The sequence below is a fragment of the Suncus etruscus genome, chromosome 11, assembly GCF_024139225.1.
Source record: "Suncus etruscus isolate mSunEtr1 chromosome 11, mSunEtr1.pri.cur, whole genome shotgun sequence".
In the NCBI taxonomy this organism is placed as follows: Eukaryota; Metazoa; Chordata; class Mammalia; order Eulipotyphla; family Soricidae; genus Suncus; species Suncus etruscus.
The window spans coordinates 25,200,478-25,217,719 of NC_064858.1; the positions used below are offsets into that span (position 1 = coordinate 25,200,478).

At 36.3% G+C, this 17,242-nt stretch overlaps 1 protein-coding gene across 1 annotated transcript in view; it reads left to right on the forward strand.

Moving 5' to 3' along the window:
• SOX5 (SRY-box transcription factor 5) overlaps window positions 1-10,498 on the forward strand; it is a 456,537-nt gene extending 446,039 nt beyond the window's left edge. The window contains exons 14-15 of the mRNA XM_049783803.1: window positions 7,313-7,529; window positions 9,807-10,498. Of these exons, the coding sequence (XP_049639760.1) occupies window positions 7,313-7,529; window positions 9,807-10,110 (521 nt within the window). The 3' untranslated portion in view covers window positions 10,111-10,498. The remainder of the gene's footprint in view (window positions 1-7,312; window positions 7,530-9,806) is intronic.
• The last annotated feature ends 6,744 nt before the right edge of the window (window positions 10,499-17,242 follow it).

A 17,242-nucleotide genomic window follows, 5' to 3' on the forward strand; every position in this document is an offset into this window, starting at 1 on the left:
CTGCTTGAGCTAGAAGAATTCTGCATGGACTCTATGCTCAAGGTAGATTTTACCAACCACACTTCCTTAAATCAGGCAGAACCTGATTCCTTGATTGTAGTCTAGCTCTAATCTCAACAGGACTTGTGGGTACTTTTTCCTTTGAAGCTCAGGAAAAAATATACTGGACAAACAGTCCTTAGGTGGCTACTAACTATATCCTTTCAAAAGCCCCTGAAGAACCCTGACTAAAGAATGACAAAAAAAGCACAACTCACTTCCAGCAGCTCCAAAGTTTTCTAGAGGCATTAGTTCCCTACCATCACCACAGGCTAGAAAAGCTGGATGAGGGAGGAGTGACTGCTTTGCAGAGCTCTGTTAGTCTCTTCATTAAACCTGCAACCCAGGTCAGGCAGGAAATCAAACTAGGTCAGGAAGATAATCATAGCAGGCTGCAGGACCAGCTAGCTGGCTCCATTCTGGAAGTTTCTTCAGGGTGATTGCTTATAGAGCCTAGCTTCTTAACCTATAGAATCGGGCAGGGCAGGTGACAAATTAGGAGACAGTAAAAAGCTTCTGACCTAATGGCGAAATATTCAGAATCAATTGCTTCATGGCTTCCAAAGTGCTTCTGGAAATGAATGACCAGGTTTCATTCCTCTGAGGGAAAATGGTCATGAGTGGAAGATTTTAAGAAATGCAGGGCTTGGGGCTGGAGTGATGGAGAAAGCAGTAGAGCATTTGCCTTGCACCGCTGACCTAGGACGGACCATGGTTCTATCCCCTGGCATCCCATATGGTCCCCCAAGCCAGGAGCGATTTCTGAGCACATAGCCAAGAGTAACCTCTGAGGGTCACAGGATGTGGCCCCAAAACTAAAACCAAAACAAACAAAAAAAGAAATGCAGAGCTTGCCCCCTCATTTTCTTCCCAACATGCTTGATTCAACAAATCTGAGGCCCCGTTTTGTCTGTTCTTCCTTCAACCAATTTGACTTCTTATAGTCTTGTTTTCTTCTGAGGAAAGAACTGCCATTTCCCACATCTGGAAGCATGTCTATCCCCTCCCCCAATTTTCAATCCCCATTATCCTTGGGAACAGTTCCATGGTACCAGACACCAAGCAGACAAGCTCTTTACTCCCAAGGGAAATCTCCATGTGTTCAATGCTTTAAAATCTTCCTGGCTTGGCTATGTCCAGACTGTCTGTACTACTATTTTGGATATGGTCTGGCACTTTTGTTGTTGCTGTTTCATCTTGATTCATGAATTGGGATAAATTGCTTGCTCATCACATTTTATTTCATACCCAGATGTTTTTTATTAGATAGTAAAAATAATTCTCCTCAGTCCTAATTGCAATAGTCTTACAATATAGTCTTAAAAGAGAAGATTACAGAATATTGGCCTAGAGTGTTGAACTGCTTATCCTTAAAACCACCTTACCTTCTCAGAGGCACATGCTCTAGGAGGCTGGATTGCTATATCTATAAAGGGAAAATGGCTCCAGGATCCTCTGGCTGCCAACTTGCCTCCCTTAGCCAGTAGTGGTAAATACATGTACAGAGTTACCAAAAAAAGAAAAAAAAAAGGAATTATTTTTGTAACTTTGTAGATGTAATTCTAGTATCACTCCAAGGAAACCATCCCTACTATTGCTGCTTTGTTTATTTTTATTATTGCTTCTGGGGCACTCCAGTGGTGCTGAGAGCTTATACTCTTGACTCTGTGCTCAGAAATTACTGTTAAACTAGATTTGAAGAACTACCACTACCATATTTTCCAGTGTATAAGACGACTTTTGAAACAAAAAAAAAGTCAACCCGAAAATCGGGGGTTGTTTTATACACCGAGATTACCAAAAAATACTTTTCAATATGCTGATAAACGAAAATCGTCTGAACATTGCCACTAAACAAATTTTCCAACTCACTCCTGCACCAATCACTGCAAGGCTGCTTGGACCTCCTCTCTAACTCAGCCAATGCAAGCAGGCTTTTTGTGCATGCAAATTAGACAATGTTCTGTACCCGAATCTACACTCTAAAAAGCCTGCTCAGATTGTCCAGAGTCAGAGAGGAAGTCTATTACAGTAGAACCTTTGAACCTTTGTTTGTTGTGATTGGCTCACTGTGGTACATACAGTTGCAGCACAGGGACGTTCGGTCTTATACAGCAAATATAGGCTTAAACCTATCTTTTAACTGTAAAATTAGAAGGTCGTTTTATATGCCAGAAAATACAGTATATGGGATGTCAAAGATTGAAACCAGGGCTACTACAGGCAAGGCAAGTCAGCTACTTTCATTATGAATGCTCTGGGCCACCATCGCTGCTCTAAGTTTAACAGATAATGAAGTCACATATACCTACCTTCAAAGATACTGGTGTACACAGTAGAGACAGGAACAGATGGAATAATTACAGAAAAGACTCTTAGAACCCATGAACTCCCCCCCCCAAAAAAAAAACCCCAGATGACTTGTCCTCAATTGCACCATTCTTTTAATATCATCATTTTCATCTTCAAATAGTCTGGTAACTGGATACTGGAGGGCCCAAACAAAATTTTATTATATATTCTCTGACTTCCAAATTCCAAATAGTCAAAATCGAATAGTACATTTTGATTTGGAAAGAAAAGTAGTAAACTTTTTCTATATAATTAAAAATATATTAAAATCTATAATGCACTTACTGTAATTGTATAGACTTTGAGGCAAGCCAGTGTCCCTTTTGTCTCTCACATTAAGGAATCAGCTGTATGCAAGACAAATGAAACAAATTTACCATAATGCTTTCTTTTCCAAAGGAAAAAAAAAGAAAATCACTCTATACTCAAATTTATCAGATTACTCCCTCCCTGGGCAATCTCACACTTCTGCCCCCAGGAAGGTCTTTGGTCAACAATGATCTAAACTACTTGTGAGCCATGTGGATATGTGAGTCCTTATATTCCCAACAATAGTGATATGTAAAATCCACAATATGGGCCACAGATATAGTATAAGGGAAAAGCATTGGTCTTGCATACAACTGATTCCTGTTCAATCTCTGGCACTGCTTATGGCCACAAAAAAATTGCCAGGAGTGATCTCAGAGTACAGACCCATGGGTAATCCCTGAATACCACCAGATGTGGTCCAAAAACCAAATCAAAACACAAAAAAATCTACAGTGTGCAAATCCACAAATTTAAATACCACAAAAAACAGTAATTACTTGTGCCCAGCAGTGTTATCTGAAATAAGTTTGAGGAGCTGGAGAGATAGTATAGCCAGTAGGGTGCTTGCCTTACAGGTAGCTGACCCAGGCGGGCTTGATCCTCTGCACTCCGTGTGTTCCCTAGGGTTCAGTAATTCCTAATCATAGAGCCACAATGTAACCCTGAGTATTGCCAGGTCTGATTAAACAATCTAAAAATAAAGAAAAAAATTAAAAACTAAAATGAGATTGAGATCTTACATATTTTTAAATAGAAAAAATGAAGCCTGAGCTATACATAAAAAATGTGAATTATTTTGTATAAAAATGTATTCATAAATAATCAAAGAGAAATCCATGTTTTGCTTTTCTATGATTTATCATTTATATTTTTCTTTTTCTTTTTTAGTCAGTACACTATACCTCCATTTGAGATTTTCCATTCTTAAAACACCCAATCTCCATGTCTCCTTTGAGGAAAACTTTAGAAAATAATCAAATATAAGTATCAGTTATTCCCATGCTTGAAGATCCAGAATACCAAAAAATATTTTGAAAGATGAATAAAAGACTGTTTAATTGTACATTATTCATGTCTGAATACTAAAGAAAAAAGTGCTAATCACTGACTAAAACTCTGTTTGCAGTATGAGAAATAACAGTTTCTAATGAGGAAAAATATGTTAGAAAAAGTAGCAGAAACCTGTAGGGGAAAAAAAAAACTGGCTAAAACTCCTTTCAGGTTTGAAGGGGAGAATATTAGAAAGAGCAGATGATTATATTATAATAGGCTCTATGAAGGGGGTACTGTTTAATTTCAGATTTGGGCTGACATTATGTTAATTAAAGGTAGGAAAGGGGAAAAATAACAATGAAAATGTTTGGAACCTCAATATTAGTTATGGGATCAAATAAATAAGTGATCTTTGAATATCCACAAGATCATTCTAAATGGTCCATTTCATATGAAAGTACAAAGAAAGCTTGATGTTTTCCTCTTTACTGATTGTTTTGGATAACAGCCTCCGACAGCATGCCACTAATTCATTCTGCTTAAAACAGGCGCTTGAGCTGGGTTGACATTTTATGTAGTCTCTGGGGATCCTAGTTGACATTTTAAAGGGCTTCTAAGCATTTTATAATACCCTAAAATCTGGTTTTAATAAGCCATTCTGCTGAAATTGTTAACATAAGGAATCACCTTTTACTGTTTGGCGCTAGATCTGGGGATGCGAGCGACATCTTTTTCTGATTAGATATACAGTAGTTGGAGGAAAATGTGCAAATTCATTTCAGACCCTGTGGAGATGACAATGTTGTTCAGCTCAAACTCTTTAGTTTTATTGTGTTGCCATATTTAGAAAGGAAAAGAGCACTCTCAAGACATTTTTCTCCCCTGGTTTTTAACATCACATTTTTAAATCCCACTTTTTTGCTCTTTAGTGTATCAAGAGGAATACCCAAATGTCTTTTGTTTTTATTCTAAAAGTCCTGCCTTTTGAAAACAACAGGGAGCTTACTGCTTAAGGCAACTATCTACATCCAAATCAGATAGAGAGTTTTATGTTTTTTGAAGGTCCCAAAGATACTTTTCTTTCTAGAAGGGAGCAAGTTGTCCTCAGTTGCAAACAGGGGTCATTTATATCTGTAAAACCTCTGACTCAAAACCACATATCTGGTCAACTCTATTCAAACATTGTTGCAGAGAATAAAACCATATTTGCCATCAAATAAAGCACTTTTCTACCAGTCCCAGAAATTCAGTAACCATTTGGCCTTTCCATTGCACAACTCATCTCTTTTTAATTTTAAAAAGATACTTAACTATGATATGGCCATAATTTAAAATATAGCTTGGGATCCAGTAACAACCTCAGAGGATTTAAATGACCAAGCTAAATATTTTCTGCTTCTAATGCACCCCAAACCTAGTTACCAATTTACCCAAGATATGTGTGTGTATCCATATCCATTTACACAGCATTTTTATTGGGTTCTTTGATAGTAGTAAAGATAAAATAACTAATATGCATGAGGTATATCAGAACAATGAATATTATTAATACTATTATAATCACAGTAGCTGAATTATAATAAATTATTATTAGGGCCAGAGAGATAGCACGGAGTTAGAGCATTTGCCTTGCATGCAGAAGGACAGTGGTTCGAATCCCAGCATTCCATTTGGTCCCCTGAGCCTGCAAGAGTGATTTCTGAGTGTAGAGCCAGGAGTAGCCCCTGAGCACTGCTGGGTGTGACTCCAAAATGAAACAAAACAACAACAACGAAAGCTCTCACATTTCTCACATTTGAGACAGGTAACTCTGAGACATACGCAGTTCCTTACAGAATATTCTTTATGAGTTCTCAGAACATTTAGACTTTGGGACAATCTGACCATTTCTATCCTAAATTTGAGAATATTAGTGTTTTGGGTTCTATTTGAAGTAATGAATTTTATTTCTCTGTCTTTGCTCCCTTTTTAATGTATTATAATTATTCAATAAATAGTTTCTGAGTAAATAGTTTTTATATGTATGGTTAGGAATTCTATTATATATATTTGTAAAAATAAAACTATGAGATTATAGATCTAGTTCTAAAAGTATATTGCTTGACCTGTGCATATACTTTCCCTGAGCAATACATTTTTAGGTACCTTACAGAATAATGTTGGGCAATAAAACATTTGAGATTATACTTGCAAATGATATGATATAATCAACTGACAGTTTTGAATGCCACTAATTTAAAAATAAATTTGAGATAGTAATAGAAAAAGTAATTTTTGAAGTATAACCTACATTCATGTTGTGAATAGAAAAAAATGTCATACTATCAAGATTGAAAAAAAAATCTCTTCTAGATCTTTCAAATATTGATATGGATATATTCACCCAGGCAACATCTATTACTTTATGAAATAAAGGTAGAGTAAATGTCCCTTCCACTGTATTCTTTAGTCAATATGACAGTCCATACTAAGACCTCCCTGCATTTTTAGGGAAGAACTGGTCAATCACTCATGAACCATTTGCATAGATTATGATGGAGTAATGAGCATATTTCAAACTATTTATTAAACCACTTTAAAAAAATGATAGCAGTGACAGTACATGTTTGGTTAGGGATCTCCTAATCTAAATTATTTAGTCTTTATGCTCTGGGTATTTGTTAAGCTGTTGATTGTGTCAAACACACAATAGACAGAAAAACTTTCTCATATTAGCACTAATTCTTTTACTACTATAAACAGCCAGGCTGATAGAATCAAAGTTTTAAAATCACACATTGAAATAGAAAATTTAGAGTTGTTTTCCTTAATTCTAATTGGCACAAAACCAAAATTAAAGCAAAAATTCAGAACTACCCAGGGGAAACAACTTGGGTTATCTTTTTAAATGTGTTTTCTATCACAGGAAGTTTCATCTTTGTTTAATATTGAAAAAGAATTAAGAGAAAATATTACTCAATTACTTATTTTTCTTTTGACCTCTACTAGTTTATCGTAGACACACTGTCACTTTCATTCCATCAGACCTGAGTCAGAGTGACAGGTCTGCTATTTGGATAGTTGTGTGACATCAAATAAGTTTGCTTCATCTATTTGGACTTGGCTTTCTATGGTTGGAGATAAAATCTCTCTCTGGATTGTGATGAAAGGGTGGATGAAAATTCTATACATGTTAGAAATCTTTGTAGTCACTAATGTACTCCAATAGAAACATCCTTGCTAGATAATTAGCCCATTCAAATATTTCTACGTAACATTTCAGTTCATAGTTGAATTACATACTGTTGAAAATATAAACAAAAATATGTGTATTCATTAAATTATGCATGGACCTACGAAACAAATTTGGCCAAGTTATCGATTCAAGTCAGAAAAATACTACTAGTATTTATGTCTGTGGATACACTTCGTGGACATAACTACCCAAACCTCTGATCTTTTGGGGACTTTTGAGTTCCAAGACTTCACAGAACTTCAAATCCTTACCAACTTAAACTAGTGTTACATTTTCCTGGGTTCAAGTCAATGATTTAGCTTTAGATGTGCTCATTCTTAGTTCTGTTTCCTACGTTTGGCAATTGTGAAGACTAGAATGCTAACTTACTTTTCCTTATAGGCTCTCGCTGGAAAGCTATGACCAACCTAGAGAAACAGCCATATTATGAGGAACAAGCCCGTCTCAGCAAGCAGCACCTGGAGAAATATCCTGACTACAAATATAAGCCCCGACCAAAGCGTACCTGCCTTGTGGATGGCAAGAAGCTGCGCATTGGGGAATATAAGGCTATCATGCGGAACCGGCGGCAGGAAATGCGGCAATACTTCAATGTCGGGTAGGTCCTCTCTCCATTTTTGCATAGAGAAAACTTATTAATATTTGTAAAGTTACAAAACAGTGTTATGAAAATATCCCTGAATCCGGAGTGTATTTTCTGTCACATTTTTTCATACAATGAACATATCACCCCCCACACAAACTCCTGCTTGGGAGACATCTGTAATTCCAGGGTATAGAACCACAGTCTGCCCTAGGCTAGCATGGACAAGGCAGACAGACGCCTTACCACTTAAGCCACTACTCCGACCCCCCTTTCTTAACTATTTTTTATTTTATTTTATTATTATTTTTAAATCTTTTTTTTTGTTTGTTTGTTTTTTCGACCACACCCGTTTGATGCTCAGGGTTTACTCCTGGCTAAGTGCTCAGAAATTGCCCCTGGCTTGGGGGGACCCTATGGGACGCCGGGGGATCGAACTCCGGTCCTTCCTTGGCTAGCGCTTGCAAGGCAGACACCTACCTCTAGCACCACCTGTCCGGCCCCTAACTATTTTTTAGAAAAAAATTATTTTATTGAAATCATTGTAAATCCACAACGTCCTTAGTAGTTGAATTTCAGTTATACAGTGAAACAGAGCCAATCCTACCAGCAGTCACCTCCCTCCAGCAATGTTCCCAGAGGGCATCCTATACCACTACATTTGCCCCCTGGCTGGCCTATTTAAGTTTAGATTATTAAAGTGTAGGTCTCTTGATTCTATTGTTGTTGATTTTGGCTTAGATATTTAGTTCTAGTCAGCTATTAAAATTTAGAAGTGCTGTGGTACATTTCCTCAATAGTGTTCTTAGTTAAAAGGCTTCACAGTGTAAAATTTCCCAAGAGATAACAACTGAGTTGAGACAATACAATATGAAAATTATTTCGAAACTTATTTGTTTCTGAATATAGAGGGACTTCTGGGCCTTAAGATTACATTTGTGGCCTTTGTTGATCTCTCAGAGTAGGATTTTGTTTTGGGCAGAACCAAGCGGTGAATGGGAAAGTTCCCTTTTGAATTATACCTGAAAGTTTCCAGGTTATTTGAACCTTCTTCTTTTGACAATACTGTTGACATTGACCTAATAAGCTGCCTGAAGCCATGGAAATTTTTTCCCTCAAACTTCCTCAGAATAAAAGAATAGAAAAACCCAAGGAATTAATTTTGTTCAAATTTGAAAGCTCCGAAGGGTCTCTTAGACTAATAGATCTATGAAAATGGCCAAATGTTCTTAGAGCAGAACATCCACATCTTCCCTAAATCTGACATTTTTCCCTTGAAGAAGTTTACCAGCCCTTTGACTGATTCAAGGACATGATTCTTCTTAAAGTGGAACAAAAACCCAACATTTCTTGGGGCAGTAAGGATAAACATCTTATTGAAGAAATTAATGCGTGCAATCAATGAGTCAACTTTAGCTATTAATCTTTCCTACTAGGACCAATTTGCATAATTGGTGGAGAACCCCCTCCCCCCCCACAGTATATGATGAGATGCAGGGCCTCTTGGTTCATGAAGAATTGTAATACTGACCAACAGAACTTGAAACCCAGTGTAGGATCCCATGGCCTGCACCACTCTAAAGTCTTGTCCCCTGCAGGCTGGCTCTGCCTCCTGCCTACCACCTAGAGTAGTTGAGGAAAGAAGTGGATACTGTGTGACTGTGTTCAGATCCACTGAGTAGGGGCCAAAGATTTTTAATTTTGAGGGCAATAAAACTTTTCAGTTTTTCCACTAGAATTATGTTGAAATTTAGGTTTACTTCATGAAGGACACATGAATCAAGGCCCTGCATTCTTCTGCTTAATTTTTGTGTACTTCAACTATCAAATCTATCAAAATCTTTTCAAATCTTTTCAAAATCTTTCAAAATGGATACTTAACAATATAGTTCGGGTCGGAGAGATAGCATGGAGGTAAGGCATTTGCTTTGCATGCAGAAGGACGGTGGTTCAAATTCTGGCATTCCATATGGTTTCCTGAGCCTGCCAGGAGCAATTTCTGAGCAGAGAGCCAGGAGTAATCCCTGAGTGCTGCCAGATGTGATCTCCCAAACACCCAAAAAAAAAACAAAACCAAAAACAATATAGCTATTTTATGATCCAAATGGGTCATAAGCAATTGTCTTTTAATCATTGTACAGAAGCGGGAGTAGAATTGTACAAGATACAGTTGTTAGAGATGAATGCTTGTTACTTTTAAGTTGGACAAGTAAATCAAAGTAATTCTATAGTCAAGAACACATCTAACTACTTACTTACCCACAGTCTCTTTTGGGTGTTCCTCTCTGACAGGCAACAAGCACAGATTCCCCTCGCCACTGCTGGTGTTGTGTACCCAGGAGCCATCGCCATGGCTGGAATGCCCTCCCCTCACCTACCCTCAGAGCACTCAAGTGTGTCTAGCAGTCCAGAACCAGGGATGCCAGTGATCCAGAGCACTTACGGTGTGAAAGGGGAGGAGCCACATATCAAAGAGGAAATACAGGCTGAGGACATCAATGGTGAAATTTATGATGAGTACGACGAAGAAGAGGATGACCCAGATGTAGATTATGGGAGTGACAGTGAAAACCATATTGCGGGACAAGCCAACTGATAAGGATCAAAAGCTGATTGTGACCTTAGGACTTCAAGAAGCCCTAGCTGGTTCATCCTTACCAGTGGCCAAGCACACTGACTGTTACTTTAACTGTTAGTCTTAAATAGTTGGGACATCAGCTGACTTATAGACCTCAGCCTCAAAAGGCTTGGAAAGAAAAAAATAAATACAACAAGCAAACAACAATATCAACATCAAGAGATTGAAATAAGCTATGGGTAAAATAATGCCAGTAATTCAGCTGCTACATCCAAGCACTGAAGTCTTACCCGTCAACTTTTTTTTTTTTTAAATAAACTTTATGGCTGTTTGTTCTACAATGTTCTAGAAATTCTCACTCAGGTACACAGTGCCAACAAGTGGCTTGTGAATGTGTTTTGTTGTTTTGTGCTACAATTTTTTTTAAGAAAAAAAAGAAATAAGTTTTGTTTTGCTGGGGGGTTCTGGGATTCTTTTTCTTTTATTTCTTTATTTTTTCCCATTAATGCACCTGACAGAAAATGATAGATGAATTTCTCTTTACTTCTCTCCATCTTCTCCATCTCTCCATTCTAAGATGGAAGTCCGTGCATGGGGGTGAGGAGAGAAGAAAGAGAGTCTATTTTAACTTCGTTGCTATCCACCACAAAATAAGCAATGATTCTCTTTCAAGGACTTTCTCTAATGCACACCACACTACATATTGGAGCAAGTGCCAAATTTGTACTCATGTTGACTCCATCCATTTTTCCCCTTTTCTTCTTTTGTATCCTCCTAAGGTTAGGACAGTGTTAGACAATCCCTTTGAAAAACCTGAAATACCAGCAGCTGGTGAGATTTGAATTTTTTAAATGGAAACTGTAGGTGCTGTTCTCAGGTGAAAGAGAGAGAGACATAAAAAAATTTAGAGAAAAAATATTTTCTGATCTTGGATTTTTGTGCGTATGTATGTGTGTGATTACGGTACTAATAGGAATAACTTTGAACCATTGTGAGTTTAACCCACACCTGGGGATGAAATCCCACATCCTCTTAAGTGACTGGTCTGGAAGCAACTTTAACCTTGATTTTGCACTTCAAATACAAATTTCATCGATTTAGGGCTCAAATTATATTTTTAAATTTTCATTAAAGGTATGACTCGGTGGATCATGTGGCCCTGCATAACAGAGGAGAGCACATACAACAGAAGCTAAGAGCAAGCTGCTCCCAGATGTTCCTTGTTTCTGATCAGTTGGTCCCACTAACATTCATTACTTAATGATTTGTCCTTTTTTTTTTAATAACTTTGAAAAAAATATTGTTTTTCTTGACTACATTTTGGTCACTTTCCAGAAATAGAGAATTAGCCTGTTCCTGTTCCCAAATAAAAACCTGTCTTTTCTTAATCAGGAAATTAAACTAATGATTCGATAAGGTATTTTTTATGTCTTTATGCAAGGAGGTGGGGGCCATTAACATTCAAAATCATGAGCTGTTTGCATCTCAAGCCATTACAAACAGGATTTGGTTAAAAGTCACTGCCCCAAAGTGATGTGGAACCCAGCCCAACCCAGAAAACCTGGCCACTGATTCCTTGCAGTAGGATAAATCCACTCAAGTCCAATTTAGGGATACAATAGAGCATGTACCCTGAGCCAAGTCACTGGTGATGGTTCTTGCCAACAGCCAAGGCGCAGTGATCACAGTATACAAGTGTTTCTTGTAAAACAAACCAAGGAACCAGTTTGAGTCAATGGCTTTTCTTGGTGCCACTATACCATTAGGCAGGAAAAATCTCAGCCAGATAGGATATGTTGTGGTTTTCACACCAGTCTTCATTCCCACCCCCACCCCTAAACCTCACCCCAAAGTTTGACGTCTTAAATATAAATAAGGACAAAAAAAATCTGTTTTATTTTTCTCTCTCTCAAAAGACTTGCTCTGGGTTTTTGCTTGGAGGAGCTGATCACATCCTGCATGTCAGAAATTTTGTTTTGTTTGTTTTCTGTTTGTTTTAAATGGCTGTATTTTCATTTGAACTGCCTCTTTCTGCTAGTGTTGTAATATGATGATGAAAAATAATAATAATAGTAATAATAATAATGGTCAGCTGTTCCCATATTAGTAAGTTATGTATAATTTATTTCTCCCTATTTTATTCTGCTCTGATTTGGAAGTGCAGCCAGTATGCTGTTAGATATTTAAAATGAATTTCCATCTCCAGCTCACTTATATATTTATATATCCACGGATATATAAGTATATATGATATATACACATTCACCTATACAATTTTACTTCTCCTTTTAAGAAATTTGGCCCCAAATCAAGTCCTAGTATTCAAATCCAAAGGAGTAAATTAATGGGAGGGTCATATTCAACCTTAATTAACTTATGCTCTCATCACTCATTTTAGTTATTTAATTGCCACAGTCATCTAGAGCCAAGGATTTTTTGTTTTGTTTTGTTTTTTAAGCACTCTGGATAAGAAAAAAAAATAGACACTTGTTTTTATATCGTTATGTACAATGTGAAAACAGATTTTTAAAAATTTGTTGTCTCTGTTAACAAGTTCTTTCTGACGTATGTGGGTTCACCTCTCACGTTTGCTGGATACTTCTTTAACACCATGTTATAAAAATGCTTTGTTTTCATTTCATGACTTTGGGCTACAAGAATACTTTGTTTGAGCTCCAGGTTAAGATGCCATTGGGCACATTCATGGATGAAACCAATTCTAACACACTTAACGGTGAATTGACAAAATACTTCTATTTTGTCTTTTGTTGTTGTTATCATTTGATTTGATGGAGGAAACAAAATTGTTAAGTGGTGACCTTTAACGGCTGAGATTCAGAAGTTAATTTTATTTAAGTTTATGTCAAAGACTGAACTCTGCCTAGGCTGGTACAATAAGCAATCCATAGCCCTGCATTCTAGTCTTTTGTTTGAAATTTAACTCACTGGGTGGCACAATTTCTTTGCCTTAGTTTTTCCCAAAAAGGAAACAAATAAGAAATAGTAAGGTTTCAAGCGTTTTGAAGTTATTTGATAAAAGGTGCTATGAATAGCAACTGGCTGTGTGAAAATAACTGCTTTTTGGGGTGTTTGGTTTCTAATTTTTGTGAAGGACCTTAGACCATTGTATTTTCCTTGCCCCATGATGACCAAAAAAAAAAAAATGGTAGAGAAAATGAGAGTGAAATTAAACAAAAATGAATATAGTCCTCCCTCCACTTTTCTACCTGCAGCAGCTCTTTGCTCTTTCACCTTTCTTTCTCTTTCTCTCAGTCTCACACACACAGCGTATACACAGTACACATACCAGTACTGAGGAATATCTTGTCAAAATATGTTTTTTTATTGATGTTACAATCAGTTTTCCATACATTGAATATGAATATAAGAGAATATCAGTGGAGAATATAGCTTAAAGTTACCACAATTGGCTAGTTAATATAATTAGATAAAATTAGATAAAATGTTCTTCAGTACTTAACAGTAAATGTTTTTAACATTTATTTGGCATCTTCAGCAAAGAATTAAGCATGTATAAAATCCCTCCCCTCCAAAATAATAATTGAAACCAAATCCTCCTATAAGGAACAAATGTAAGAGAGTTTTCTTTGAAGAAATTATTGCACAGAGTTAATTTCTGGAGTAGACCTTTAACTATAATTTGTGGGAAGAAAACTATCTTTAACCATTTTAGGATTCAATTTCAGATATTTTTTTAATCCAGAAGTTGTACTGTTTCCGGGTGATACTTCATAACATCACATTTAAAACATTACAAGTGGTGACATTTCATTTATGCTAATGGTTAAATTATTGAATTGTAATAAGCAACTGTATATTTACAAGCAGGTTTATAAAATATTTGTCTATCAAGTTAAGAATAAAATAAAAATTATGGGATCTCCAAGGAAAACTATGAAGCCCACTGAAAGTGGTACAGATCTCGCCTTGAATGCTAGGGCACAGGTTTCTCTTTAGCCAGGATTTGATGGTATTTAATTTGAAAGTTTCTCTATCAATGTCCCAGGTTAAAGACCATATTGTGTTGAGTTTTCTACTGATTGATTCCTATCCTCCCCAGTGTTTCTGTCACTGGTCCACTAAAACAGTATTTATATAGCTCCACTGGCTCTAAAGCTCTTAGTCCTCCTAACATTTTGGCTTTTACAAATAAAAAAGGGGAAACAAAGTAGAAAAGAGACAATCAAATGCCTGGAGCTCAAAACAAAGTATGTGCGACCTACCATCTCACTTGAAATTTAATAAAATAAATAAATATGTAAATATAACATAGAGTTATAGATTTATATTTTGTTCATAACATAGTGTAATATAAGTTGTATATTTTCATGTTTTGGTTTTATGTTACCATTCATGCCACAATAAAAATAAAACAGGAGTTTATGTACTCTTAAAAAAAATGTGGGTTGCCATCAACCTGGTTTTTGGGTGTTTTTTTTTCTTTTTTTTGTTTTTTTTTGTTTTTATTTTGTTTTTGCATTTTCTTTTTTCAGTATTACTGCCATGCAAGGCACCAATAAAAACAGCAAATGTGTCCTTTATCAGACTGTGTTTCTTTATATAATTCTTGTTATAGAGGTGTAATCATCAGTATCTTATAAACAATAAAAAGGTATATATATATCATTTGTTTTCAATATAAATAACCCCACCTACTGTGGTTAATCTTTAATGGAAGACCAAGCGACTTAGAGGCAGAACTCCAGAAAGTCTAGCCAGAACTGCTGCAGTGCCACTCATCTGAGGAATACAAGCTTCTGACTTAAGTCAAAAGTTGTTCTCATTCCTTGGAATTAGCAACACAGTTTAAAATCCTGCAGCTGGAAACAGGATACTAACCTTGGAAGCTGGTTGCTTCGTTGAGAAATTATTATTTGCACAGAAAAATAGAAATATTTATAATGGAATTACTAGTAAGTCTTATACTCTTCTCTAATTTAGAATAATGAATATTTCTAAACTACATAATTATCTACCATCAGCCTCTGGATTCTACCTTCAGTTTTTAAGTAAATGTTGAAAAAAAGGATTCTCCTTTATTGCAATGGTCACTTTTCCTTGTCTCATCTACCATAGTACTTCCTTTTATCTTGACAGTCAGGTGTGCACGATTTCCTGTGTGGGATTTTGTTTGGCTAATAAGTGTCAAAGCACTGGATCAGATAACATGGTTCAAATAACTACGCCACATACATACAGAGGGTGATTCTAACTTTGTGCCTTTCTTTAACTGAACTATTCTTTCACAATATGGTCCATGTCCAATCTTCAGAATTAAATATTAAACCTTTAAATGATAAGCTCTGATTTTACATGTGATGAATCAGGATCTTCAGAGGTAGAGGTCAATAAATTCTACACTAGACCTTAATATGCTACTATACTACATAGTCCTCAATTTGCAGCAGCTAGGAGCTTGGGTTTCTGATCAACTTCAGTTGTTGCACATCAACTTCCACAAAGCTTATTGTTACCATACTGAAACCTTGGGCTTTTGTGAACATTTGAAGTGGAAGGCAAGTAAATTAGCAAGAATTGGAAATTAGAAGGAGAGCTTAATCTCTCTTCATGGATGATTCTAAGGCCCTTTGTTCCCTTGTTGTCATGCCCCTGGGTTACCCTAGTTTTCAGTGTTTATCATGGGGACATGATGGAACCTTGAAAGACAATGGGAACACTGAACTATGCCCTCCTGAGTTTCTTCTGAAAGCCAAATATCCATTGTAGAAGCGAGAAATCCAAACATTCTGTGTTTAGTAGACTACCATGACTATACTGATCACAAATGATCACATGTTAGCTTTATTTTTCATAGTAATCTAATAGGGATAGGCTTCAATATATATGAATAGATGGAAAATTATGTTTGGAAATGAAAATGTGTCCCAGCTAAAATGCAAAGTTCCAAACAACACACTCATTCATAATGAATAAATTTCCCTTTATTTTGCCCTGTAAAGCTCTTTTTTGGCTCAATGTGTTTTAATTATGTACTCTTCAGCACTAAGCTATAATACTTTTATATTTCTTTTTGGGGGGTTGGGACACACCCGGTGATGCTCAGGGGTTACTCCTAGCTATGCGCTCAGAAATCATATGGGATGCCGGGGGGTTGGACCACAGTCCACCTAGGTTAGTGCGCAAGGCAAATGCCCTACCCCGTGCACCACCACTCTGGCCCCACTTGTATATTATGCCAAAGCCTAGAATGCTAGAAATAGGGAGATTAAAGTTTATTTATTTCAATCAGACTGATTTTAGTTATTGGCATTAAAAAAAACTCTATGTATGTATGTATATGTATATATACTTCTTATTTGTTTATTTGCTTGTTTATTTTGATCATTGAAACCCAGCTGAGAGTGCTCAAGGCTTACTCCTGAATCTCTACTCAAGAATTATATTTGGAAGTGCTTGGTGGCCCATATGTAATTTAAAGAATTTGCTACATATAAGGCAAGTGCCTTGTCTACTATAAAAACTCTCTAACCCTAACCCTGAATAATGTCATTCTTACAAAATTTTAAACTCAGAATTCAACTTTTGATTTATAACTTATATAATCATCAAAAATCTTAGAACAATGAAAGTGAAGGTAAGCATGAATGAGTTTAAAGACTTGAGTTATCACATGGAAACATGCCCTTTTGAGTCTCTCAAGCAATAGATATCTGAGAAGACCTGTGTAATATTTAGTAGCATTGTATTTAAGTAAGTAAAGCATGCAAGAGTATTTTGGAAAGATCTTTCAAATAGTTGTTTTCTTAAACAAGCTAAACATCTCTCCAACTACAGTTAGTTTTTTCTGCAACTATGCTCAACAAACCATTTTAACCAATATGAATAACCAGTTCAGGGACCAGAAAGATATTTCAATGGGTGGGGTGCTTGCATTGCATATGGCTGACCTGGGTTTAATTCCCTGCATTCTATCTAGACATCCAAGAATTGCTAGGAATGATATCTGAACATAGAGTTGGGAGTAATCCCTAAGCTATACTGATTATGGCCAGTAAAGTAAAATAACATAAAACAAAACAAAATAAAATAATTAGTTCATCTTGGTTCACAATATGCTATCATTTGTCAATTAGTAAAAACCAAGTTATTTGATTTTTCATTCTTCCAT